The 27,626-nt window shown below is 36.1% G+C and overlaps 2 protein-coding genes across 3 annotated transcripts; both read left to right on the top strand.

Moving 5' to 3' along the window:
• The first annotated feature begins 240 nt into the window (after positions 1–240).
• LOC131059177 (uncharacterized) lies at positions 241–25,594 on the top strand. The gene is made up of 6 exons (XM_059218634.1): positions 241–479; positions 750–851; positions 1,278–1,591; positions 3,504–3,590; positions 25,065–25,149; positions 25,283–25,594. The coding sequence occupies exons 1-6, from the start codon at positions 279–281 to the stop codon at positions 25,592–25,594; spliced, it is 1,101 nt and encodes a 366-aa protein (XP_059074617.1). The 5' UTR covers positions 241–278.
• On the top strand, positions 3,551–27,306 carry LOC131059178 (uncharacterized). 2 transcript variants are annotated; one of them, XM_059219510.1, is made up of 4 exons: positions 3,551–4,116; positions 25,065–25,224; positions 25,317–26,305; positions 26,398–27,306. In XM_059219510.1, exons 3-4 carry the CDS (start codon positions 25,598–25,600, stop codon positions 26,734–26,736), a joined length of 1,047 nt encoding a protein of 348 aa, XP_059075493.1. In that variant the 5' UTR covers positions 3,551–4,116; positions 25,065–25,224; positions 25,317–25,597; the 3' UTR covers positions 26,737–27,306. The 2 variants fall into 2 exon arrangements, with proteins under 2 accessions (XP_059075493.1, XP_059075494.1); XM_059219511.1 differs by lacking the exon at positions 3,551–4,116 and adding an exon at positions 21,687–21,785.
• The last annotated feature ends 320 nt before the right edge of the window (positions 27,307–27,626 follow it).

Raw genomic sequence — 27,626 nt, 5'->3', positions numbered from 1 at the left:
GCTGCAAAGTACATTCAAAGGAAAGGACATTGTATAACATGCTGCCTGAACTTCCGTCCATCCAGGAATGCACGGGGTGCAATTCCATCTTTTCAATCATGCCCCACATCGACAAATGAATTACATCTTTTCAACCATAGCCCACATCGAAAGCTGATATATTAAATAAGAAGCTATTCATCATCGTGAATCGCAAAGAAGAAAGCCAGAACAGACGAGTCAGTGATCTTTTAGTTTTTTGTCCTCCCTGTATTATCTCCTTCCTGTTAGTATTAGCAATGGGCAACTATTCTTTTCCTTCATTCTGCTGCTTCTCATCCTCTTCAACTGCTGAGGAAGTATTTGCTTCTCAGCATAACACCATTGCTGGACCTTCCACTACTGTAGAGTCTGATTTCCAAAGTTTTCTACACAAATTCAATGATATTAGCCAGCTTAACGATCTGATTCAATATATCGAGAAGCTGTTAGATAACAAAGTAAGTTATCTTGTATTTTCTAACTAAAATTTCTGCAGTGTAACAATTTTGAACATATCATTTGTTTCAGGTCTTTTATAATCATTCAATTTACCTTCTAGTTTAGGCAACTTAGATACCCGGTTTATCAAGTTTCTGCCAAACAGACACCCATTTGATTTATAAGGCAGCTTTCTTCACTGGAATGCTTTTAATTTTACTTGATATCCACGCTCAAGGACTCGACATTACTTTACTTGAATAATAAGTGTCTTGTATTTTCACATGCAGTCAGATAAGAAGAGTGAAGAAGCATCAATAAGTCCATTTATCAAGGATGGTCAAACATTGCTGGAAACAGTTGAGAAGCACATTGACAGACTTCATGACAAGGTTAAATTTGGATCTGACAACCACAAAATTTTAATGGGTGGTGACATTGTTGTGCCATTTGATTGTTTTAGCTCTTAAACCAATTTTAATTTATAATAAGAGTTACATAATTTCTACATTCTACCATGTTAGTTTTTTCCATTTCTGATTTAAATTATGTGTGATACTTTTCATCATCAATGTTTCGGATTATATTATATAATCTATTATCAGGATTTATGCTCTCTAACTGTTAATTACTTTCATACTAATGATAGATCATGTAATATGATTCCAAGACTTTATAATGAAAAGTATCACTCACACACAGTTTACATCAAAAGTGACAAAAAAAAAACTAATCCTAATTTACTTCAAATTATAAGGGCTATGGATTTTTTTGATATTTACATACTAAGGGAGCCATTAACATTGTTGTTTGTGCAGCAAGATTTCAAGGATGCAGTGAGTGCAGAGACAGAGAAAGTAGTTATGAATTTTCTCAAGGGTGCTGGAAAACTTCATTGGGTGGTAGCAGCACTCTCTGTAGTAGGATTTGCATTGGAGAGATATAATCAGATGTCAAAAAACTACCAGGAGTGCCTTGAACTTCTCAAAGACATGTTTAATCTTGCAAAGCACATAGTGTGGTTGAATGATCAAATGCCAGAGCAGAAGCACAAACTAAATGAGGCAGTCCAATGCATCGTGGTTGGATGCACTATGTGCGTTTCACAATCAACAAGGACAGAATTTTTTAGGTTAGTTCAATTATCTTTTGGATTTTATTTGAAAGTCATGTTTACTTGCTGTCAAAGTAATAATAACGATAATAATTTAATTTTGTTATAGTTGAAATTGTTAGGGGAAGCATATTAATAGTGGATATAGCTAATTTTGCATATTTAGAACTTTCAAATGGTACATCAGATTTTGATTTTTTGTTGTTGTTTCTACAACTTAACTACTTATAACTAAGGATCTGGCTTTCATTATGTGAATAAAGGTCAATAAGTGGTCATTTTAGAGTGCCCTTCGATATATAATCACCTTTGCACCAATAGTAGATAACTCAAAATAGCGAGCAGTAGTCTAGTAGTAGTGGACAAACGCCCTAGTAGTTAAGCACAAATGTCTCAGTAGTGATGCACAAATGGGTCAATAGTGGTGCACAAATGGGCTAATTATGGTAAAAAAAGCTAAACAATTTTATCCACTATTGGTACATGTGATATTCATTAATGAACTTAGCTGTCCACTATTGGTATCCTTCCAATAGCATTGATGTGATATAATGTGATATAATTTATTGTTCAAGTTTTTAAAAATTATAATACAATTAGTTAAAATAAAATATTAAGAATAAAAGAACATTGTTTGAGAAAGATTTTAATTTTGTTTTATAAGGAATCTTTATGTTTTAAAGAATATATATAAAAGATGAGGTAGTGACAAGTCTCTCTCATTGAAATATAGTTAGTAGTAGTTATTTAAAGAGTTAAATAATATTGGTTGTCTTTGTTATTTAATTTTTTTAAAGATGTTAATAAGAAAAACATTAACAATTGATCCATTTTCTACACATCTGTGATTTAAGACTAGGCAGAGTCCGAAGTCATTGCAAAGAGCCATGACCCATCCCTTACTTTACTCAGAAGTGTGCTAGCCTTGCATCTAGAGTGTCACCCCAACAAATCACACAAAACATTTATTTTTAATATTTGCAAATAAAATCAAATGTTTATTAGAAATTTACACTAGTCTAATTTATTGTTTAGAATGAGTTCATAAATTTTTTTATAGTAAACTATAATATAATTGGCTATTGATTTCTATAAAATCTTTTATGACAAACATACATTACTAATTTCATCATTTAGGTAACAAATATATAAACAATACTAAATCTCACTAACTTTTCATATATTCAATAAAATTTTATTTGTCTATTTAGTATCTTTTTATTTAAAATTGTCTAAAGTTGCACATACTTTGAAAAGTGATAGCAGAAGATTTGTATTATTTTTTGTGTGTGCTGCCTTGAGTATATGTGTTGTACTAAGGCTAAAACGATTATAGTACAATCCACACATCTAATCTCAAGTGTGTGTTTTATATATAACCATTGATCTTGCTAAAATTTAAGCCATTAGATTCTAAAAAGTTTAAATAACCATGATGCGACAATAAAGAGTTTTGGATTCAATTATGTAAGCTTTTTATATCGGACAAACTTAATGGATAAATGCATTATGCTTTTGTTAGACTCAACCCATCTACTAAACTAACTTCTCTCCATTTTATCACCACTATGTTAGTTCATTACCATAGACTCAAATAAGGTAAATCTTGATAATCCAATATGTTGATATTTAATAAAAATAAAGGTTAGATATTACATTGTGATTATTTAGTGCAATCTTTCTTAGCTTCATAATCACAAGATAATTACGTGATTTTGTCAAATCATTAACATTAATAGAATCAAACATTAACAACCTAGATTCAACATGTTGCAAGATCAATTACCACAACCCTTCAACAAGATTCATAAGACCAGCCACTTAAAAATAATCCTTTAAAACCTCAATTTTTGTTTTTTAAAACCCTCCATAAGACCTTACCCTAAGAGAGTTTTGATGGGTTTGGCTTGAATATGAAATGACGTCACAGGTGCTTTCGCCGCATTTTCAACCGGAGGCGTCTTGGAGCAGACTTTGAACCGCCCCAGGCATTCTGGCCATTTACACAACGTTTCAGGTTTTTCCTTTCTCCTCCATGCGCTTAAGAGAAAAAGTCCCTTCCTCGTGCAAAATAATAATGTTTTCCAGAACCAATGACAGATTCTCCATCCGCAGCTTAAGTATCATCCCCTGAAGCGAAAAACTTAACTCACTCATTCTCCCATAGTCTTCTGCATTTAAATCACCATAGTGAAAATAAACTGGACAAATAATGCATTGCAAAATTCAAGATCAATTTTCAGCAGTATGCAGAGAAGAATGAGCTAAATTTTCAGAACTCTAGGAGGGAAAAGAGTGCTCCTAATAGCGCCCTGTGCTGATAGGGGCTAATACGGTTCCTCTTAAATTAAGGTCTTACAAGGTCCACCTCCACACTAGCTATGGCCGACTCTACTACAGTTGACTCCATTTCAGATTCATTGGTTGCAGCAGAATCTGTGAAGCTTCAGGCCTATGCTTTAATAGGGCACTGTAAGGAGCCTTGGCTCTTAGTCCCAACAATCCAATAATTAGTGCAGTCTTATTTGTCCACCTCCCTGCAGGTATATTTTTCCCCTAAAGATTTCTTTATTTTGGTTTTTTCTTTCCTAGAGAGTTGTGATGCTATACTCCATGAGAATATTAGAATTCAAAACAGGAAGACCTCTTTCAAAAGATGGTCCCTTGGCTTTAGTAGTTCCTTTAACCCTACTGCTCGTTAGGAAGTTTGGATTCTCTTGTACGGCTTCCCTACAGAGTTTTGGAAGCAAACACAGAGTTTTGGAGTGAACATTGTCTCTATGCAATTCGCTGAAGTCTTGGTGACTTGGAATCTCCGGGGACCTGGACCTGGACCTGGACCTGGACTCACTTCTCCCTAAGAAGGTTCTTTTCTCTCTTTTTTTCCACTCCATTGTTGAACAGATTGACCATGAAGATATCCCTCTCTGTTGTTTTCTCTACCGTAAAGCGGGGCATGAAGTGAGTGTTTGCAAGGAAAAGAAAATCTAGTCCCCTTCTGTTTCTTCCTCCAGACAGAGAGAAGGGTTCAGTCCTCAAAGTTGTGGAAAACAAGTGAGGTTTCGAATATTAAAAAAATAAGTGCTTAAAGCGAGGCATAAAGACTTCGATTGTTCAGATGAAGTTTCTCCTCCCATATGGAAGAAATTCGTGGAGTACCAGAAAGAAGCTAACAATACTGTCATTAGTATGGAGGGTGAAGGTTCTCAAGTCAGTCAGACATTCATTCTTTTTGCCTCCCATGGTTCGACATCTTACTTTTGTCAGGAGAACCAAAATGAGTATTTGGGAAGTCCAGAAAGAGAAGCTGATGCAGTTCAAATTCTAAGAAACTGCAAATTAGACTCAGAACATACTCTGTTCTGCCTTTAATTAGAATATAAGTAATGTCAACAGTAGGGAATCAAGAAGGCATAAATACATCCACTCTATAACGAAGGCAAATACATAATCAGTTATTCTTATCTTATGTTAGTTACTAAAATTTACCAGAATAGCCACAGCTGTGGAAAGTGTGTAAAATATTGACCATATAACATTCAGCTTCTGCTGTTCTGTCAGTCTTGTCTGAGCTGGTTCCTCTTCCCATTACTAGTTTACCCCTTAGACTAACCCTCAAAACCTATGAACTTCATCAACTACTCAGCTCCTAGAGATTTCAAACATATCAAACTCTTCAAAAGCTTAAAATAGAAAATAGCTGACAGCTGTTAAGTAAGACTGGTCAAAACAAAACTGCCGAACAGACTACTAAAAACAGTAAAACAAAGTCTTGAAATAACTGAACAGAAACTCAACTGACTGAATGTGGGAGTAGAATGTGGGAGTAGATACTCCACATTATCCTTTCCTTAACTCAGTAAATCTAAACCTGCTGGCATTGGTCCATAGGGTGGAGTTGTTCAGTTGTACTTGATCATATCATCTTTTCTGATCCAAGAGTTGTAAGAATTTGGCAGGCGTTCCCACTTACAAAATACAATTAATAGAACTTGGATCAAGTAGCCACCAATTTGGTATCTAGTGCTCCTTCAACTTTGCTTTCTATTCTTCTTTGGCAAGTGTCTGGTCCAATTGTTGTTTTCCTTGTCATTTTCCTTCTCTTTCTCTAATCCTCATCAATCACAGCTAAGTGTGAATGAAGGGCATGACATTAAAGAGAGGATTCATGTCCAAGACCTCGGGCAAATCAATTTGGTTGGCATTATCATTCATATCATTCATCCTCTTTATGATTTTTGCAAGGTCCAATCTTCTTGGGCTTTAGCTTGTTATAGGCACGGGGGGGGTAGCTTTACCTTGAGCAGATGTAAATCAACTCTCTTTTTACATTGCTTATTCATGGGCTGTGTTGATGTGTTTTTTATGACCACATCTAACACAGAATAAAGTTGCCTAACGGTCACTTCACTTTCTCTTGATCAAAGTATGATTGCATGCTAAGATTGCAAGAAGTTCAAACAATCGACTCCAAGGTTCTTTCAATGCGTGGACGTGACTCAGTTGGCTAATGTGATTGCTGGTAATCCAAGGGGCCTTATGTGTGCATCGTTCTTTCACTTCTTTGCTGTGGCTGGAACTCCATCATCGGATATGGCAATTCTGCGATGCTATTGCTTTGAATGGACTAAAATGAACTGAAAGTAAAGGGAAAAGGGGCTAGAAGGATCTAAATCTATTCCTAAGGGCAGTGATAACAATGAATAATGCTTTGGTGGACAAATTCCAAATAAACCAAGCTTTGCTTCGCCAAGATCAACTACAACTCCGCAAGAACCGGTGCAATCTTTTGGGGATGTTGAAGGGTTTTCACATTGAGAAAGTGCATTTGAATACCCAACACGGCGCAATCCAAACGACCATTCACAATTGAACTTGGCACAAATTTGGGGGTTCAGGCTAACTTTACACTGCAACTTACAATCAGCAAGATGCAAAAAGTATGAACCATGGAAATTCATCGAACACCATCACATTCTCTATTGAAATCAAAGCACTTTACTACTTCTAATCTATTTGAGGAAGGTGAAACCATGCAAGTCTTGAAAAATAACTTAAGTGGACACCATCAGAGAACAATGTTTCACTGTTATTATCTCAAAGCTTATCGCAACAATTTCATACAAAGCCCCCTCCCTTACAAATGAGGGGGGTCACTCCTTATATAGGCTTCAAGCCCTGGCTACATGCAAAACCCTAATTAGGGTTTTCCCTAAAGATTCCCCACTCAAGGTGCAACAAGGTGGGAATCGGCAATTAATAACCCATTATGCCCATTTACAATTAATTTAAAGAGCCTAAAATAGTGTCCACTAGCACATTAAATGTGCCCCATGATGTTGATTATGCCCAGAATATAACCGACACCATCATAAATGCCCATCATTCTCCTAGTGACGGCGACATGCACGGAGAATCTGTCATAAAACCATAAATGTGACGGCTGCATGCAAAGAGATGTTTCATTAATTCAGCGTTTGTTGACTCGGCTGCCACTTGGTGGAAAAAACCCTGGAGAGAGAAAACTTCAAGAGGGAGAATCTCTGACTCTAGAAGTATTTTCTTGAAGTTTTTGAACTTGCCTTGCTCTGGAAAAGATTTTCAATGATTTTTCAACATCTCCTATTTTTTAGGAATTTTGCACAAAATAAGGTTCCACGGTCCAGGGGAGAGAAAATTCTCCTACGAATCTAAATCTGTAAAAAGTTTTGAAATTTGGATGTGATTTGATGCTCGGGAATGAATTTTTAAAAACTTTTTCTGGGGGAAATTTCTTGTTTAGTTCATCCCTGATTCCTTCCTTGCCTTAGAAATTTTATCTTCAATTCATCCTTGGATGTGATTTCTTGTTGTGGAGGAATTCTCCTTTGGAAATAAATTTGTTCCTTACCCTGAGGAAGAAAATTCTTCATGCCTTAGCCAATTTTCATGATTTCCAAGAGCTATGTCCTGAAGGAAGAAATTTCAAACACTTAGTCAATTTTTCACCTTTCTTGGAATTCTGTCATGAAGGTAGGAATTTCCGACACTTAGCCAAATTTTCACCTTTCTTGGAATTTCTTCTTCCTAGGCGCAATTCTTCCCCAATGAAGGAATTTATCTCTTTGTGCATTGTTCATTCTGGCGCCCTCCACAAGGTTGGGGTGGAAATTCCTCTTGAGGAAGGAATTCATTGTTTTGTGAATTGTCCATGTCTTCTTTTCAACATCCCTATTTTCTAGAAATCCTCCTAAAATTTAGGAGCCGGGTTCATTGGGTGGAGAATTCTGCCACGATTCCGAATCTATAACAATTTCCTCATTCTGGCGAGATTCGGTGTCTAAAAATAGCAAATTCAAAAATTTGTCCGAGGGGAATTTTATTTTCTATTTGTCCTTGACCCCTTAGATTCCATGCCTTAGGCAAAATTTCAACTTTTTAGGTTGGGCGTTGAATTTTCTCTATGTGGAGGATTCATGAAATTTATCCATTTGTCCTTGCCTGACTCATTTTGGCGCCCAACTGCATACTTGGGCGGAATTTTCACTCTGCCATGGATTCATGGAATTTATCCATCTGTCCTTGCTTGACTCATTTTGGCGCCCAACTGCATACTTGGGCGGAATTTTCACTCTGCCATGGATTCATGGAATTTTCCACTTATCCTTGCCTCTTCCATTTTGGCACCCAACTGCATCCTTGGGCAGAATTTTCACTCTGCCATGGATTCGTGGAATTATCCACTTATCCTTGCCTCTTCCATTTTGGTGCCCAACTGCATCCTTGGGCGGAATTTTCACTCTGCCATGGATTCATGGAATTTTCCATTTGTCCTTGCCTCCCTCAGTTTGGCGCCCAACTGCATCCTTGGGCGCAATTTTAACTATGTGAAGGATTCATGGAATTTTTTCACAAGTGCCAGGCTCTTCGTCAGGATATAGATATGAGATATAACATTTAAGTATAAGAAAGGAAAAAGACATATTCTTTCTTATATTTTAAGTTATATTTCATATATATTGTCAGGATGTTTGAGAGTGGTTTCAGGTCCATAGGAATCATAATGCAAATTCTAGATTTTGGAAGATCTTCCAAATTTCCAGACTTGGTCAAATTTCAGGCCATTTTCGGATCAGGATGACATTGGTGGATTGATGTGAATTTTTGGACTTGGATGATTTTGCATGCTTTCCTCTTCTGGAATAGGAGTTCCAAACTTAACCATTTTTTATCCAACTTGTCTGCCTTTTGACTCTTTTGGATTTAGAAATGGTCTTCAGGAACGTTCAGTCTTCAGAGATATTCAACTTTCAGTGTTTTCTTGTGAAGGACCTACCAAAAATAGATTTTTCCAATAGTAAGTGTTTCAAAATGTCAAGGTTTGGGCAAAATAGGTTAGAAAAACACTTACTAAAAATAGAAACTTACTAAAAATAGAACTTACTAAAAATAGTAAGTTTAATTTTTGGCAAAATTAGACCAATCCGAGACTTAGTAAAATCCCTTAAAAATAGGAACTTTCTAAAAATAGAAAGTTGCTCCGTTTTGGCTCAAATTTTACTGGGAGGTTCCTTGAAGGGTCCCGATTCCAGTTGTATGTTCAGTTTTCCCAAAACCCTAACAAAATCCCCTAAAATCTAGGACAGAAGGCAAAAAACCCTAAAATAAGGACAAAACAGGCCCTAAACTTCACAGGACTCACTCGACAGAGAAGCAGACTGACACTAACTGACCCTCGAACACCTACAAAGCAGAGAGATTGACGAAACTGCTGTGAAAAGACCCCAAAAACGCAAGCCAAAAGACCGGGAGGGCCTAAAAAGAAGGGGGTCCCCATTTGCAATGGGGCGATGCGTGAAAACGTCACAATAGGCTTCAATTTGACTGCAATTTGAGCCTAACTTGTTGATGTACCTCACGAATATTTTCTACAAAAAATTAGCTTCTTGGCTATTATTTGGGTTTATTGGTAGGTCAATTAAGTCCACAGCTTGAAATGTAGACATATATGTAGACCTATTTATGCTGGAATTATAGTTAAATTCAGCTTGAGGTTTCACTGAATCCAATTGTTGATGATTGTCACCCATTAAACACCTCAATAAATTGCCTAGGCTTCTATTTACTATCTTAGTTTGACCATCGGTTTGGGAATAGTATGCTGAACTGAATTGCAACTTGCTATTCAATTTTTCTCACAAGACCCTTCAAAAGTGGCTTAAGAATTTAATGACCCTGTCGCTAGTTATAGTTTTTGGAATACCATACAAATTCATGACTTTCCTAAAGAACAAATATGTCACTTGACTTGCGCTATTTGTTTTCTTACAAGGTATGAAATGGGCCATTCTAGAAAAGAAAATTGGTCCACCATTACAAACGCTAAATCATTACCTCTTTGGGTTCATTGTAGTCCAAAGAGGAAATCCATGGAAATATTAGAATATGGTTCCTTTTGCACTAGCAAGGGCATGTATAGGCCTATATTTTAATCTCCTACTATTTTGCACACCTTGCAAGCAACAACAAACCTATCGTCATCTCTTCTCATATTACACCAAAATAATTTTTTACTCACTAATCCAAAAGTCCTATCTCTTCCAAAGTGTCCACCTAATCCATTTGAATGCATCTCTATCACAAAATTTTCTCTCCTCCATCCAAGGGGAATTCAAAGCTGAGACCTTTTAAATAAAAAGCCATCTAGTACTATGAAGTCTTCCAATGGATGCATACTTGTATGGTCTTGACCATGTAGAATTGCATAAATGCTACTAAAATATCTATAATTTGTATATTCACCCTTTATTTCTTTAAAACCAACCAACCCATTGCTCGTTACAACAAATAAATGATGCCTTCTACTTAGGGCATTTGCCACTACATTGGTTTTGCCCTTTCTATATTGCACAATAAAAGTATAGGCCTGCAAGAATGAAGTCCATTTGGCATGTTTGTGGGACAGCTTACCCTATGAATTTAAGTACTTAAAAGGCTCGACTATCCATCATCAAGATGAATAACCTATATAGAAGATAATGCTTCCAATATTTTAATGTTTTTAGTTTGTACCACAACATAGAATTATTTATCATAGGTGGTTATTCTTTTTAGCTTTATTTAATTTCTCGCTGCAAAAAGTGACAAGTTTTCTTTCTTGGCTTAACACTCCCCTAGAATACTAGCTTATTTTTGTCAAATTCATTGTTTTTAGGGTTGATAAACAACCTTTCTTCTTTGAGTATGTTAACATTGTCAAGTACCACCCTCTCTTTTTTTTACATGCTCCTCCAGATTTCTACTAAAAATTAAGATAACATCAAAATTTTCCAATGCCCAATCTAAATACCTAGTTCACTGTTCACATAGAGGTAGTTGAATCATTGAAAATCCAAATGGCTTCACCACTAGCTCAACTAACCCATCTCAGGTTTTGAAGGCAGTCTTCCAATCACCACCTCACAAATTTGTTGATATGTTTTTTATGACACCTCAAACACAGAATAAAATACAAAGTATTCTATCCTCTCTTGAACAAGTAAACCTCAAATGCTAAACAATGTGATCAAATAAGGCAACCCCAAGGTTTCTTTAGTTAGGTCTTGACAACTGAGTTACCGGGTTTGGTCCCCTAAACCCTTGGTATTGGTCCGGTCTGGTCTTGGTTGGGGGTTTTGGTTTGGTTCGCCTGTGGTCTAGACAGGGTTTGTGATTCACAAGCCTGGTTCAGACCAGGTTGAACCCAAGAGGACCCAAGTTGAACCCAGGGGTCCGACAACCCAAAAATGGTTTACATCTTTGCAAAATTTAGTTTTTTTTGAATTCCACCACATAAAAAATTAAAATATAACCCTAAAAGTGAGTTTTAAAATATAACCCTTTCCTCATGGTCAATCTTGGAGGGCATACACTAAATTGCACCTCGTTCATAGTGATCTCTTGGGTCCCATGGAGAATCCCTCCATCCAAGGTTCAAGGTATGCACTTACCTTTGTTGATGATTTTTCAAGGAGAACATGGATATATTTCCTTCATAGTAAGGATCAAGTGCTTGATGTGTTTATTGAATTTCATATGTTTGTAGAAAGGCAATCTGGTTCTAAAATTAAGATTCTTAGTACTGACAATGGAAGAGAATATGTCAATAATGCATTTAATGCTTATTTGAAATCTTTTGGAATTAAACATGAGCTTACCGTTCCTTATACACCACAACAAAATGGTGTGGCAGAACGGAAGCATAGGACAATTGTTGAAATGGCTAGATGTTTATTGCATGCTAAAAATATGGATTACAAGTTTTGGGCTGAAGCTATGGCTTGTGCAACATATTTAATTAATAGAACACCTACCAAAGCCTTAAAGGATAAAACTCCTGAAGAAGCTTGGTCTGGTAGAAAGCCTAATTTGCAATATTAAATTTTTTTTGGTTCCATAGCTTATGTTCACAAACCTAAGGAGAAAAGGAAAAAATTAGATGCTAAATCTTCTCCTTTTATTTTTGTTGGTTATGATGAAAATACTAAAGGTTATAGAGTTTACAATCCTATTACTAACAAGGTAAAAGTTGCAAGAGATGTTTGTATTGCAAAAAAAGGCATTCATGATTGTTCTAAAGTGGAGGATGATGAACTTGGTCAAACCAAAGTTGTGCTTGTGGAGGACCAACCTCCTTCTCTTAACCCTACTCCTAATGCATCTCTTTCTATTCCTTCTAGTGATAGTGATGATGATAATAATAACTCTACTCCTCATGACTCTTCTTCTAGTGATGAATCCATTACTTCTAAAAGAAGACCTAAATGGTTTAAATCTTTAATTCAAGATAGTGATGAATACTTAGCTAGAATGGATAAACTTCAAGCTAGGAGAGTTAATTATTGTAATTATGCTTTAATGACTACTATTATGAATTCTAATGATCCTAAAACATTTGATCAAGCTAAAAATCAACCACATTGGCAAAAAGCAATGAAGGAAGAATATGATACTTTAACTTCTAACCAAACTTGGGATTTAGTTCCCTTGCCTCATGGTAAAAATCTTGTTTCTTGCAAGTGGCTTTATAAAACTAAATTGAATGCTAATAATCAAGTTAGTAAATTTAAAGCTAGATTAGTTGCTAGAGGTTTTTCTCAAATTGAAGGCTTAGATTATACTGAAACTTTTGCTCCTGTTGCTAAAATGCCTACAATTAAACTTGTGCTTGCTTTAGCTTCTAGAATGAATTGGCCTATTCACCAAATGGATGTTAAAAGTGCTTTTCTTAATGGTGATTTACATGAGGAAATTTATATGTCTCAACCTCCTGGTTTTATTAAAGAAGGTAATGCACACTTAGTTTGTAAATTAATGAAATCAATTTATGGATTAAAGCAATCTCCTAGGGAGTGGTATCCAAAGATTAATGAATTCTTTCTTTCTCAAGGCTTTATTAGAAGTAAAAATGATCCTAACTTGTATATTAAACATAGTGAAGATGATATTATAATTATTATCTTGTATGTAGATGATTTGATTCTTACTTCAAGTTCCAATACTTTGATTTCTGATATTAAGTTTCAACTTAATCAAAAATTTCAAATGACTGATTTAGGTCTTTTACATTATTTCTTAGGAATGCAAATTTGGCAAACCTCTAAAGGAATTTTCTTATCTCAAAGTAAATATGCTCAAGATCTCATAGATAAGTTTAAAATGAATGATGCTCATCATGTTTCAATTCCTATTGAATTAGGCACTAAGTTAATGCTTGATATGCAAACTCCTCTTGTTGATGCTACTTTGTATAGACAATTAGTTGGAAGTTTAAATTATTTAACTCTTACTCGGCCAGATATTGCTTATAGTGTTGGTTTGGTTTCAAGATTCATGTCTAAACCTCAACAAACACACTTTAAAGTTGCTAAAAGAATTTTAAGATATATTAAAGGAACAATTAATGTAGGTTTGTTTTATGATGCAAATTCTGATTTTACTTTAAAAAGTTTTACTGATTCCGATCTAGGTGGAGATCCCAATGATGGGAAATCTACTTGTGGTTATTGTTTTTTTGTTGGTTCAGGAGCAATTTCTTGGAATAGTAAAAAGCAACAATCTACCTCTCTTGGATCCACTGAAGCTGAGTACAAAGGATGCACTAATGCTTCCAAAGAAGTCTTGTGGCTTAGAAGACTACTAGAAGATTTGGGTCTACCTCAACACGAACCAACTCCATTGTATTGTGACAACCAAAGTGCCATTGCCTTGGCTAAAAATCCAGTTTTCCATGCAAGGACAAAACACATTGCTCTCCAACACCACTTTATTAGAGAACAAATTGAAGACAAGCAAGTTTCACTCCTCTATTGCAAGGGGGAAGACCAAGTTGCAGATATTTTGACCAAGCCACTTTGTAAAGAAAAATTCCAATTTCATTGTAAACATCTTGGATTACAACCCATTGAAGGGTTTGATGTAAGCTCCCCAAGTAAAGCTTAAGGGGGGGTGTTAGAATATTTAATCTTTACTTAGCTTAGGTTTATTTTTATTTAGTTTAGGATATTCCTTTGGAATTCCTACATGTAATTTGTCCTCTAGTACATGTGTGAGGACAAGTAATTTCTTTTATTTTCCTTTATTAAGGAATATTAGATTTCCTCCATAAGAGGATGTGGACACATGGCACACACATTTTATGAATGGTGGCATTCATAGATTTGGGAGTTACTTTGTAACTCCTCTCCTCATCTCTATTTAAGAGATGCCTCCTCTCTCATTTCTTCTTAATGACAATATTGTAAAGAGCTTCTTGCTCTCTCTCTCTCTCTCATTTTTAGGCATTGCCTCATTCATAATATCACAAGGGGTTTTTCTTTGCTTTTCCCCTTTCAAAAGTTCTTGTGCCTCCTTCTTCACATTTGGGTGATGCTCCAAGGTTTTTGCTTTTCTCATGGTAACAATTACTTCATCATAAACTTTCTTGGATTAATTTTCCTTTCCTTGCTCTTTTATTTCCTTTCAGTTTCTTTAGTTAGGTCTTGACAACTGAGTTACCGGGTTTGGTCCCCTAAACCCTTGGTATTGGTCCGGTCTGGTCTTGGTTGGGGTTTTGGTTTGGTTCGCTTGTGGTCTGGACAGGGTTTGTGATTCACAAGCCTGGTTCAAACCAGGTTGAACCCAAGAGGACCCAAGTCGAACCCAGGGGTCCGACAACCCAAAAATGGTTTACATCTTTGCAAAATTTAGTTTTTTTTGAATTCCACCACATAAAAAATTAAAATATAACCCTAAAAGTGAGTTTTAAAACATTAACTTGGCTCATTTCACACAAGCAACATGACTACAAGCAAGCGGAAATGAAGATTTGGGATATAGAGCCAGAACATACTGATTTGGATGCTTTCACTTCTCAGCTTGTTGCATTTGATGACTCAGATAGCGAGCAAACTTAAAGTGCAAATGCAAGTGTAAGTGGCATTAGCATTCGGATTGATTCATCTAATGTCAATGTCAATGATGAGGAGGAGGAGAATGAGGATGATGAATTAGAGAATCCATTTGATGATCAAACTTTAAATTGTTGAAAGTTGAAACAATGATATATATATATATATATACATATACATATACATATACATACACATATACATACATACATACATACATATGTATGTATGTATGTATATGTACATACATACATACATACATATGCATATGTACATACATATATATATATATATATAATTTACATGTTTTTGTACTAACGAACCCAAACAAACCCAAACCCCTTTTCAAAATTTTGCCGTACCAGCGTATCGGTTCTTCGAATGCGAACCGGTGCCTGAAACCAAACCGACAAGCTAGCTTGACAACAATTTCTAATCTCCTCTCCTACTTTACTTCTAACTATTACTACTTAATTATTCCTCTTTACAAATGAAAGGCCAAGCCTTTTATAGACTTTCAATTACAATTCAAGGGCCAGGATTGATCTAAAATTAATTTCCAAGATTTAACTAAAAAATCTAATTAGGGTAGTTACAACAAACACCACTTTGACCAATGAGAAAATTACAACATTTTGAGCACATGTCCTTCCCTTGAATTTGAACCAATGAGAAATGAGGTTAGGTACATTGAATAATATTTGATGTAATGCTACATGTCAATTGCTCCTCCTTTGATGAGTTAGGTTGAATGTATGTAGACATGTCAATGTGGCATCGCCGGAACGGTTGATGATGATCAGGTGCCACCTCAGCTTTCATGTTTCACTAGCAATATCTCTTCATACTCAACATCATCCAATTGCATGATGTGATGGTTCATATTCCCAAATTGCATCAACTTAATGATCAAGTTTCTAACTTTTGATTAACTCTTCTCAAACTATCTTTCCTCCTTGATCTTTCTTGCATTTCACTTTTCCATCTTCACATTCGGGAATTGTCCTTCTTATAAGGCATTTCCACTTTCAACCTTGGAATCTTGAAACTTTTCTTGAACTCCTTGATGTAATTCTTGACTTCATGATGTAATGTCTTTTTCTGTGGTTTTCCTCCTTCATGCTGATGAATTATATTCTTCTTGTTTTGCCTTGGAATGAACCCTTGATGCTATTCAATCTTACGGCTACCTCTTCATTCCTCCTTTAAGTGTTTCTATTTCTCATCATTATTTATTTTGATCTTGGATTTCCAAAGGAAATCCAGGGTTATTACAAAGTCCTTCCTTTTAGAGCAATGCATTCCCTTGAGCCTTGAAGTGTGCTAAGCCCTGATATTGTCTTTTCATCTTTTCTCAAACTCGAACCTTGATTCTTCTTATTGTCATTGTTGTAGAGCCCTTGCATCTACCTCCTTGCATCACTCGCTGCATCAAACCTGAAGAAAACACGGCGTAAATTATGATTTGTAGATGAAACGTTAAGTTAATCATGACAAAAACTGAGAATTAAAGGCTCTTGCATTCAAATCATTGTGAAACAACATGTACAAGCCCCCTTTTACAAACTGGAAATGATAATTTTAGATCTGAAAATGGTTGATTAATGGTTAAATCTTCTCAAGACTGGGTGTATTCTGCTTTCTACTCCCCTTCCAAGAGCTATCCTCTTGTGATTTTTGTCGTCCATACCTTTTCCTTCGTGAATGCTTGGTTAAATTGAATCCCTTGCTGGTAATTTTCCTTCAAAATTATCTTTCCTTGTTGCTGTAGGTCACAATTTACAGGTCTGCTCTGCTCCTTAAATCAGATTTAATTGATTTGAGTTTGAATGAATGAAAAATGAATGATCATCAACTTGCATTTATATGGAGTTGAACTCATGTTTCAAGAAGGTCGGTTCTGTCTTTTCTCCACATGTTTTACATTTGAAGAGGGATATTTGAACATGTTGAATGCTCACATTTTCAAACAAATTTCATATGTTTCTGATCCGTGCAAATTCTGCCCTAGCAGAAAATTTTGTGGATTTTCAGTTAGCATGGAAAAATCCAAATTCTCAAGCAAATTCGTGGATTCTAAGTGCTTGTCGATAAAAACAATTTGGGGATTTTGGGAAGTTCTGGAAAAAATCTAAGGCCTCCAATAATTTCGTGGATTTCAAAATGTCGTGGAAAAATTTGCGTTTCATCAAATTTTTATGGAATTTTTGCACTGAAGGAAAAGTTTGAATCCTTGCATTTTGTCGTGAATTTTGTGATGTCTTGGATCTTTTCACTCACCCTCTTTCATTTTTCCATGATCTTTCATCGATTATCCATGATGTTTCCATGTTTTTTCTAAGATTTTTCGAGTGGGATCTTGACTTAGACATGGATTCTTTGAAAGACCTTCATCCTAGACAAGGAATTCTCCAAACTAAATGTGCACTAAGTCATGGAATTTGTAGCAGATTTTAACATTACCATGGAAATCCATAATATCATTGATTATCATTGCGAATTTCAACCTTACATATGCATTGTTTCATTCCCCTTATTCACGGATTTCAGGCATGAATGCAACCTAGTTTTTTCCTTGTCTTGATCTTGGAATTTCTATCATTTTGCCCCTTCTAATCCACACCATTTTCAAATTTCATTTCCTTATCATGGATAAAATCCCACTTTCATCTTTCATTCTTTCCTCAAGCTTGGAAATTTTTCATTTTATTGACAACATTTCCTTTCACCACTTCCAAATTTCACGCCTTATCAAGTGAAATCTCATGATTTTACCTGCCATTCTTTCCTTGGAATAATTTCATTCACTCCTTGTTCAAAACTTTGGATTTACTCCTTGTTTCTCCTTGGATTTTCTTAGTTTCCTCAAGAATTACTCATTCATTCCTGTCCTTGGACTTGGAATTCCTAACTTGACTCACCTATTCCTGACTTGAACATACCCCTACCAAGCCCGAAATCCACTCATACTTCATGGATTTGAATCAAGTACTCTCATCCTAATCGACAAGACATCACCTATCTCTAAGAGCTAAGAGACCAAGAAACCCAAAAATGTTGCCAAGCTATGCAATCTATAAGCAAAACTACTAACCTAACAAGCAAAAAGTGGGGGTCCCCATTTGCAATGGGGCGTGTATGTTTGCAACATAACAAGATCCAAATTTGATGGTGTTTGCCTTTGAGGTCGATTGTGAAGAAGACCTTTTCATGTTATAGGTAATCTAATTAGTCATCCATTCTGGTCAGTGGGTATCAGTAGTTCATATTGATTTTGTTAATGGCTCTAGAATCCATACGTAATCTCCATTTTCCTCCTTTCTTAGGGCAGAGTAGAGTGGGTGTGGCACATGAACTCCTAGTTTCTCTTAAAAACCCCTTTACAATAATTCAATAATTTGTCTCCTCATTTTCTCATTTTCTAGAGGAGTCCAGCTATAATTAGCTTAATTTGGAAGCTACACACCTGGAATTAGATCAATTTGATGAATAATATCTTTGGAAAAGAGGCAAACTAGCTGCTAGATTAGTTGGTGTCAAATCAGAATATTTTTGCAACAATTTTTGCACCTCTAATGGGATCGTTTGCTGATTTGATTTCTCTTTTTCGCAAGGGTACAATAGATGACAAATCTCTCTCTTAGATTTTCTAAACAACTCGTTCCATCCCATTGTAAATAAACTAGCTTGCCAGTTCGGGTTCGAAGAACTGGTACGCCGGTACGGCAAAATTTTGAAAACGGGTTTGGGTTCGTTAGTACAATAACATATATATATATATATATATATATATATATATATATATATATATATATATATAGCCTATAAGCATGAAGTAAGATTAGCATGTCACATAGCATCATATAAACAACAAAACCAACATAAACTTCTAATCATAGTATCATGATCATACCATAACAGCATCATATGCTTCAAGTTTAATATCAAAATGATAAAATATTCAAGTATCATTGTTTCAACTTTCAACAATTAGTTTGATCGCCAAATGGATTCTCTAATTCATCATCCTCATTCTCCTCCCCCTCATCATTGACATTGACATTAGATGAATCAATGCCATTGCCAATGCCACTTACACTTGCACTTGCACTTTGCTTTCTATCTAAGTCATCAAATGCAACAAGCTGAGAAGTGAAAGCATCCAAATCTGTATGTTCTGGCTATATATCCCACATCTTCGTTTCCCCTTGCTTGTAGTCATGTTGCTTGTGTGAAATGAGCCAAGTTAATTTTAAAACTCACTTTTAGGGTTATATTTTAATTTTTTATGTGGTGGAATTAACAAAAAAATTAAATTTTGCAAAGAAAAAACCATTTTTGGGCTGTCAGACCCTTGGGTTCGACCTGGGTCCTCTTGGGTTCGACCTGGTCCGAACCAAGCCTGTGAATCACGAACCCTGTCTGGACCACAGGCGAACCGGACCAGAACCCTGAACCAGGACCGGACTGGACCAGTACTAGGGGTCTAGGAGAGTGGACTCGGTAACTCATTAAATAAAGACTGTTGCTATTTTAGTTGTTCCTTCTCCTTCAAAAGGTTTCAAAATTTGGAGTTAAACCTCGTGTTGTACCTTGTAAGTGTTTTCCTTGCCATGGTAAATTATATTTGTTGTATGGCCAAGGTCTACCTAATAAAAAGCGACAAGCATCCATCGGCACTATGTCACACTACACTGTATATTCATAAGAACCAATTTTGAAGCTAACAAGACTATTTATTTACAAATACACTTTGATTGTTTTTCAACCAATTTTTTTTTATAAAGATTCAGTTTTGGAATGCAAACAAGTTATAATTTTTGCACCATTTTTGTACTTACCAAGTTATCAATAAACCCACCATTTATAATCACCTTTTTATCTTTACGCTTGCATTGTGTTTCTTCTCCAATCAGCTATAGGGGCTCCTTTGTCTCCAACTATCAAGGTTCTAGTCAACATCAAATTCTCATCAATTATTTCTTATTCTTCTTTTATCAAGGATTCTTCTCCTTCTTCTAGGGTCACAATTGCTCTCTTGGGGTTTTGATTGCAGTTTATAGCTCTATGGGTCTCACTACAAATAAAGCACCTCAAACATTTCCAACCTTCAAAAGATTGTTGTCCTCATCTTATACCTCTAAAATCACCCCTCTTTTGGAAGTTTGGTTTCGCATTATTATTTAGCTCTTCTTCATTAGTTGATTTGGAAGAATTTCCTCTGCCTATACTCGAGCTGCCACCTCTTCTGTTTGCCACTTTACCCAATCTATTCAGTTTTTCCTTTACATTTAAGGCTGATTCTCTTGGAACTTTGACTTCACATTATGCTTTCGCTCTTCTTCATTAGTTAATTTGGAGGAACTTCTTCTACCTCTACTCGAATTGCTGCCACTCTTTTTGTTTGCCATTTTGCCCAACCAATTTGTTTTTTCCTCTGCTTTTATGGCTAATTGATATGCCTCATCCATGGTAATCACTTTGAGCAGGGCTAACTCATTTTGATGTTGAAATCTAAGTCCATTACTGTATCTGGCTGCTGCATGTTCATCATCTTCTTGCAAATTAGTCCTGATTTGCAGCCTCAAAACTTCTTCAGTATAGGTTGATATGGATAACTCCTTTTGCATCAGATTTTAGAATTCTTTAAAATGTGTTTGGTAACAATCCAAGGGCAACCTAGCTTTTAAATGTTTTAATATCTTTGGCCATAGTTTGATTTGTTCTCTCTTGTCTTTTCCTAACATTTTGGATATTCTCACACCAAAGACAAACATGAGAATTCATTTCAAATGCTGCAAATTTAACCCTGCATGGATTAGTTTCTTCAATTCCTTCCATCTCATATAATTTTTCTAACTCTTGAATCCCATCCAAGAACACCTCTAGGTTTAAGTCACCTTTAAAATTAGGGACTTTAACCTTACCTCTATTTCATGGGATCTATGTACCCTCCTCGACCTCTTTGAATTTCTAATTTTTCCTTAAAATGCTCATGAGGCAACTGTAATGTTCCCCAATAATTAAATTCCTGAAAGTAAATACGAAACAATATTAATTATTTTATATTAATATTCTAGTTTTGGATTAATATAAATAATTAATATTTTTAACGCATTGATGAATAAAATCAAGTTAAACACCATAATTATCTTTAACTATTAAGATGGTTCTTACGGGAAATATAACTAACTGGTTCGATGAATAAAAGGACGGCGTGAGTTTGAACGATCATGCCTGGAAGAAAAGAATTAAATTCCTGTGTGTGTGTGTTATTGCACCTCACGAAGCTTACTAGCCTTTCGTCAGTTTCCAAACTGGCCTATTGGTTGCTTGACTCTGAAATCATTATTGACGAAGCAAGTGTAGTTCAGTGTCATTATCGTCAAAGCAAGTGTAGTATAGCCAGCAGATCCCGTGGTGTGAGTTGCGGGAAGCATATCGCTACGCGCAGGACTGCAAATGCGATTCCATAAGTGTGAAGACGTCAACGTGCATTCGGCAGTATGGCGTAGAGCCGACGGGTGCGAAGCAGAGGGTTTGGTTGTACCGCGAAGTAGAAGTTGTCTACAGCACATGGAAGATTGAGAAGAACTTAATAGCATTCCATACACCGCGAGAAACTCAGTATGTCAGTATTGATGTAGATGGTGACCGATAGCACAAAACTTTGGTGAATCGTCTGCACCGACAGTGTCATATTCTGGCTTATGCATGGGAAGTGTTTGAAGATCCTTGGATGGCATACAACTACAAGTTCAGCATTACGGGAAGTCCACCATCGGCAGTCACAGTTCAACTATCAGGTGCATTTTAAAAAGATATTCCCTTCCTGCTCCTTTATGGAATATTTAATATACTGGTACCAATGTTCATGAATAATAAATGTTCAAGTTCCTATGTTTATCAGTACTTACAAGATAGAATGTAAAACACCATGCATTGGATAAACAAGAAGGTTCCAAATTAAACCGTATAAAGATGTTCATTCACATTTGACTGTGCTGTATAAACAAGTTCCTGTTTAGTGCTGGTGATACAACTAACTGCAATCAAATTCTAGTTAGGGAATTTTACAGCAACCTAGTCTCAAGGGCCTGTAACCTTTTGAGCACTTCATCTGCGTTACCTCTCCATCTTGCATTCCTCCCGTTTCTGCTTTCCTAGATCACATGAGCTCCCCTTTAGGCCATTTAAGTTTTAAATTGATAACAAAATAATGCAGTTTAAACTCTAATAACCTGCAAATTACACTCATAGCATACACTGTTCTTCCTTAACCTTAAAAACAAAGGCAATTTCAACAGTGGAGAATTAAGGCATAAATGCATTCACTCTATATCCAAGAGAACTACATGACGAGTTATTCTTATATTATATCGATAACTAAAAGTTATCAGAATAGCCACAGCAGATTGTAAAATATTGACCATATAACATTCAGCTTCTACTGTTCTCAGCCTCTTTTGAGCTGATCCCTCTTCTCATTACTAATTTCCCTCTAGGACTAATCCTCAAAACCCAAGAACTCCAATTACTCAGCTCCTAGAGATTTCAAACTAATCGAACCCTTCAAAAGATAAAACATTCCTTGTGGGCCATTTAAGTTTTGCACTGATAACGAAATGATGCAGTTCAAACTCTAATATCCTGCAAATTACACTCATAACATACTCTGTTCTGCCTTACCCTTAAGAATGTACAGAATCTCAACAGCAGAGAATCAAGAAGGCATAAATGCATGTACTTTATAACCAAGAGAAATACATAACCAGTTATTCTTATATTATATTGGTAACCAAGAATTACCAGAATAGCCACAGCAGTGGAAAGATTGTAAAATATTGACCTTATTGCATTCAGCTTCTACAGTTCTCAGTCCCCTCTGAGCTGATCCCTCTTCTCATTACTGATTCCCCTCTAAGACTAACCCTCGGAACCTACGAACACCACTAAATCAGCTCCCAGAGATTTCAAAATAATCATACTCTTCAAAAGCTAAAAGTTTCCATTTGGGCCATTTATGTTTTGCACTGATAACAAAATGATGCAGTTCAAACTCTAATAGCCTGCAAAGTACACTCATAACATACTCTCTTCTGCCTTGCACTTAAGAATATACATGATCTCAACAGTTGAGAATCAAGAAGGCATAAATGCATCCACACTATAACCAAGAGAAATACATAACCAGTTATTCTTATATCATATTGGTAGCTAAAAATTACCAGAATAGCCACAGCAGTGGAAAGACTGTAAAATATTGACCATATAGCATTCAGCTTCTACTGTTCTCAGCCTCGTCTGGGCTGATCCCTCCTTTCATAACTAATTTCCCTCTATGACTAACCGTCAAAACCTAAGAACTCCACTAACTCAGCTCCTAGAGATTTCAAACTAATCAAACTCTTCAAAAGCTAAAACTAGAAAATAGCTGACAGCTGTTGAGCAAAGACTGGACTAGTCAAAACAAAACTGCTCGACAGAATACTAAAAATAGTAAAACAAGAGCCTTGAAATGGCTGAATGGCAACTCAACTGACTGAATGTGGGGGGAGAATATTAAAGTAGATGCACCGCATCAGAAGTCTCTGTTGATGCTTTTCTTAGTATACCTGGTGATGGGAGAGGCAATAAAACTTGCGTTAGGAAAAATGAAGAGGGAGAGCAGGAATGGATTAGGAAGATTGGCCGTTTCTTTCAAAGATGAAGTTGGAGATGGTTTCCTCAAAGGTTCCAGCGGAGTGGAGGGGGAAGGTATTATTGATTTAACAAATTGATAAAGAATTTAATTGAGAAATATAAAGTGTTTCCTTTCTGCTATATCATAAAGCATATATATTTATGATAACGAATTGCTACCTAGAAGTCTTCTTAAAAATAGAAGATGACAGCATATTATCCCTTTAACTATTTAAGAATGTAGAATGACGTTTCTCAAATAAATATTAGAGTAACACAACTTGAGTGCACTGACATAAACCACACATACAGGGAACACAATTTGATTTCACTGTCCTTAACATCATCCCAAGTGCACCCATGTGCTCGTGTACTGAGGCAATTTCCTACTTAAAGAACGTTCTTAATGTAACTATTGCAATGAGGAAATCTCATTGTTCCTAGTAGCAACCTGAGTATTCAAATACTAAGACAATCCTACTATCTAGAGTATCTCAGGTAATATCTCAATCTTACAAACATCCTAAGAGTCATAACTGTTAAGACAATCTCATATACGTATAAGTTCCTAAGATCTCCGATCTCTGAGGCAATCTCTTCTCTTCATTTACAACTTCCCGCGTCTCCCACATGGAAATACACACTTACCAGTATAACAAGGAGGACATTTACTAAATTATGGTACAAGTGAAACCTTTACACACAAAATGAGAACCTACTATCATCCAACAGAGTGTTATCTTTATTCGGTTAAACAAATGTTTCAGGTCGACTGCCACATAGACTAGTTTCCATTTTCACTTTCTCCTTTCTCTTTCTTGTCTGTTCAATTCTTTCAATCCGAGAACGGCGGAGTCTTATCGGTGTTCAAAACCTGCCCTTATCCTTGATAATAATTGCTTCGGGTAAGGGCATTGTCAGTGCACCCCTTTCCTTACTACGTTCATTAGTTCTTATTCGTTTTTACAAGAAACCTCCTCAAATTGGATTTTTCTTTTTTAATTTAATACAGCCTATATGGCTTACACAGTTCCTTCACCATTATCAAATTTGGGTTTAAAATTCTATTTTCTTCTTTTCTGATCAACTACCATGCTTTGAGATGCGGGGATCGATGCTTATGCTTTGAATCAAGCCCATTGCTATTGGAGTTGTATTTCTGTTGGGTTGACTGAACTAACATCTGTTTGGCATTCTTTTATTCCCTGTAATCTGCACATGAATCGTAAGGTGCCAGAGCACCCTGTTTCGCATGGTAACATTATTAAATCCAGAGATAACCAATTGCTACGAGATAAACACATCATTCAGCACGTTCCTAGGTAATATTAAAATCTTAGACTAGGATGTAAAAGTCAGGGACTTTTTTCTAATGTCGAATTTATTTTTTGAATTGTTTGAAGGTTTCTTACTGCTTCTGTGAATGCTGAGAGTTTACAAGATTTCCAAGGCAAAAAAATCGATTATATGTCGATCTCACATTGTTGGGTGTAACTGAGATAGAAAGCAGACAATCAAAGATCGCTCCCCAGTTACAGGAGTTTTATGCATACCAGGAGCGAGGTAAGGCCACCCTTCAAGGGATATTTTTTGTTTTACTATGTCTTCCTGTTATATTAAGGAAATCCTAACACAGCTTTGCTGCAAACTTACAGTTGGAATCCAGAGCGGACTGGAAAGTGTAATTCAACTCCTTGATTTGAATGCACAGGATGCATTACCGATTGTTGTGGTTGTGTACGGTCTTGGGGGAATTGGGAAAACGACACTTGCTGATGCTGTTTATGCACAGATTGACCTCAAAACTTATAAACATTGTAGAATTCATATGGATCAAAATTGTACGAAGAAAGATCTTAAAGCCCTTCAACAACAGATTTTGTATGGACTGTTTCAACAGAATGTGGAATTGACAGACTGTGACAAAGGTTGAGGAATGATCTGGTCGCTTTGCAAAAAGCATCCTAATCAGGCTTTATTTCTTTACATTGACAACGGTCTTAAAAATACAGATCTCAAGCAACTTCTACCTGAAGACTTGGGCAGTTGCCTTCCACCCAGAAGCAGAATGCTTGTTACGACTAGAAACCTTCACGAGACAGACACATTCAATGCCAGGAATATTCAACGCCAACAATATCGTGTGAGTTCTCTTCCACAGACACATGCCAGAAAGATTTTGTTGAAGAAAGCTACCGAATATAATGATGAAAAGAATATTCATGACCTCCTTGAGCTGTGTGGTGGTGTTCCGCTTCTGTTGGAAATAGCTGGTTCGCAACTGGCCATAAGTAGCAGAAATACAATTAATATAGTATTAGAGTTGCTTAGAGAAGTGGAGAAGGTGGAAGAGGAAGATATCAGTGACCGTATGATTGATTTTGTTTACCACAGATTATTACCACCTGTGAAAGAGGCTTTTCTGGATATCACATCCTTCTTTCATGATTGGCCAAGTCAAAAAGTGGCCTACATAGTTGGAGAGGAGGAATTCAGAGCTCTAGAAGAAGCTTCTTTCATCAAGAAATCTCAAATGGGTACAGTAATTGTTCATGACATAGTTCGAGCAAGAGGAAAAAAGATGTCAGAGCAAAACAGGATCAGAGATCCCGAAACTTTATTAAAATGTTTGAAAGATGAAGAGGTATGTCAGAGTTACAACATCTGTTCTTAAGATTATAAAATTGCTTTTGTTATTCACATTCATAATGATATATATGGTTTATTTTCATGCAGAAACTCAAAAATTTAAAAGGCATCCTTCTATATGAAGAGTATGAGCAGCCTCCAATCGAAATCAATGAAAACCATCTAAATTGCATGAGCAATTCCGTAAGAGTGCTATCTTATGAAGGATCCCAAATAATATTTAGGGGGAAATGTAACAAATCATTTAAACAACTCAGAAACCTTGGAATTCCTAGTAATGTTGCCAATTTACCAATGGAGTTTGAGAAACTTGGGCGACCTGCTAGGTACAGAGGCCCATTTACGCAAGGCATGAGTTTGCATGAGGTAAGATCTGTGTCTTCAGTTCATATTTGTCAGTCAATTAGCTTTTATCAGAATGTATAATATTAATTAATCCTTGTTCAAATTTTTTTGTGCAAATATGCAGCTTCCTCCAAGCCTGCTCGCTTTGCACTTTACAGGTTCTTCTAAGAATGCAGTTGAAAATTCAAAACTTCCCCCTGAGGTCACTTCATCTTCTTCGGTTGTAAAATTAGGCTTTTCTGATTTGAAAAATATGCAAAGACTACCAGATGGATTGGAAAAGCTATCAAAGTTAGAGGAATTGTATTTAATTGATTGCCATCAGTTGAGAGAACTTCCTTCCAAATTGGGGGATCTCAGCAATCTAAAAAGGTTGTGGCTGGATCAGTGCCATGAATTGAAAGAGTTGCCTTCAGACTTTGGGCAACTTAGCAATTTGACATCATTATATTTAAGTGGCTGCTCTTCATTATGTGTATTGCCTTCCAGCTTTGCACATCTAATTTCCCTAAAACAGTTGTTTTTAGATTATTGTACAAGCTTGAAAAAGTTGCCTTCAAACTTTGGGCAACTCAAAAATTTGGAAGAGTTAGATTTGAGCCACTGTTCTGGGTTAGGAGAATGGCCATTAAGCTTCCGAGGCCTCACAAAGATGAAGAACAGTGGCTCAAATCTAACTCTTCCAAATTTTTGAGTTGCCCAAAGTTTGAAGGCAACTTTTTCAAGCTTGTACAATAATCTAAAAACAACTGTTTTAGGGAAATTAGATGTGCAAAGCTGGAAGGCAATACACAAAATGAAGAGCAGCGGCTTAAATATAATGATGTCAAATTGCTAAGTTGCCCAAAGTCTGAAGGCAACTCTTTCAATTCATGGCACTGATCCAGCCACAACCTTTTTAGATTGCTGAGATCCTTCAATTTGGAAGGAAGTTCTCTCAATTGATGGCAATCAATTAAATACAATTCCTC

The sequence above is a fragment of the Cryptomeria japonica genome, chromosome 4 (genome assembly GCF_030272615.1).
Source record: "Cryptomeria japonica chromosome 4, Sugi_1.0, whole genome shotgun sequence".
Lineage (NCBI taxonomy): Eukaryota > Viridiplantae > Streptophyta > Pinopsida > Cupressales > Cupressaceae > Cryptomeria > Cryptomeria japonica.
The sequence above is the reverse complement of the archived record's forward strand: the minus strand, read 5'-3'. Positions and strand labels throughout refer to the sequence as shown.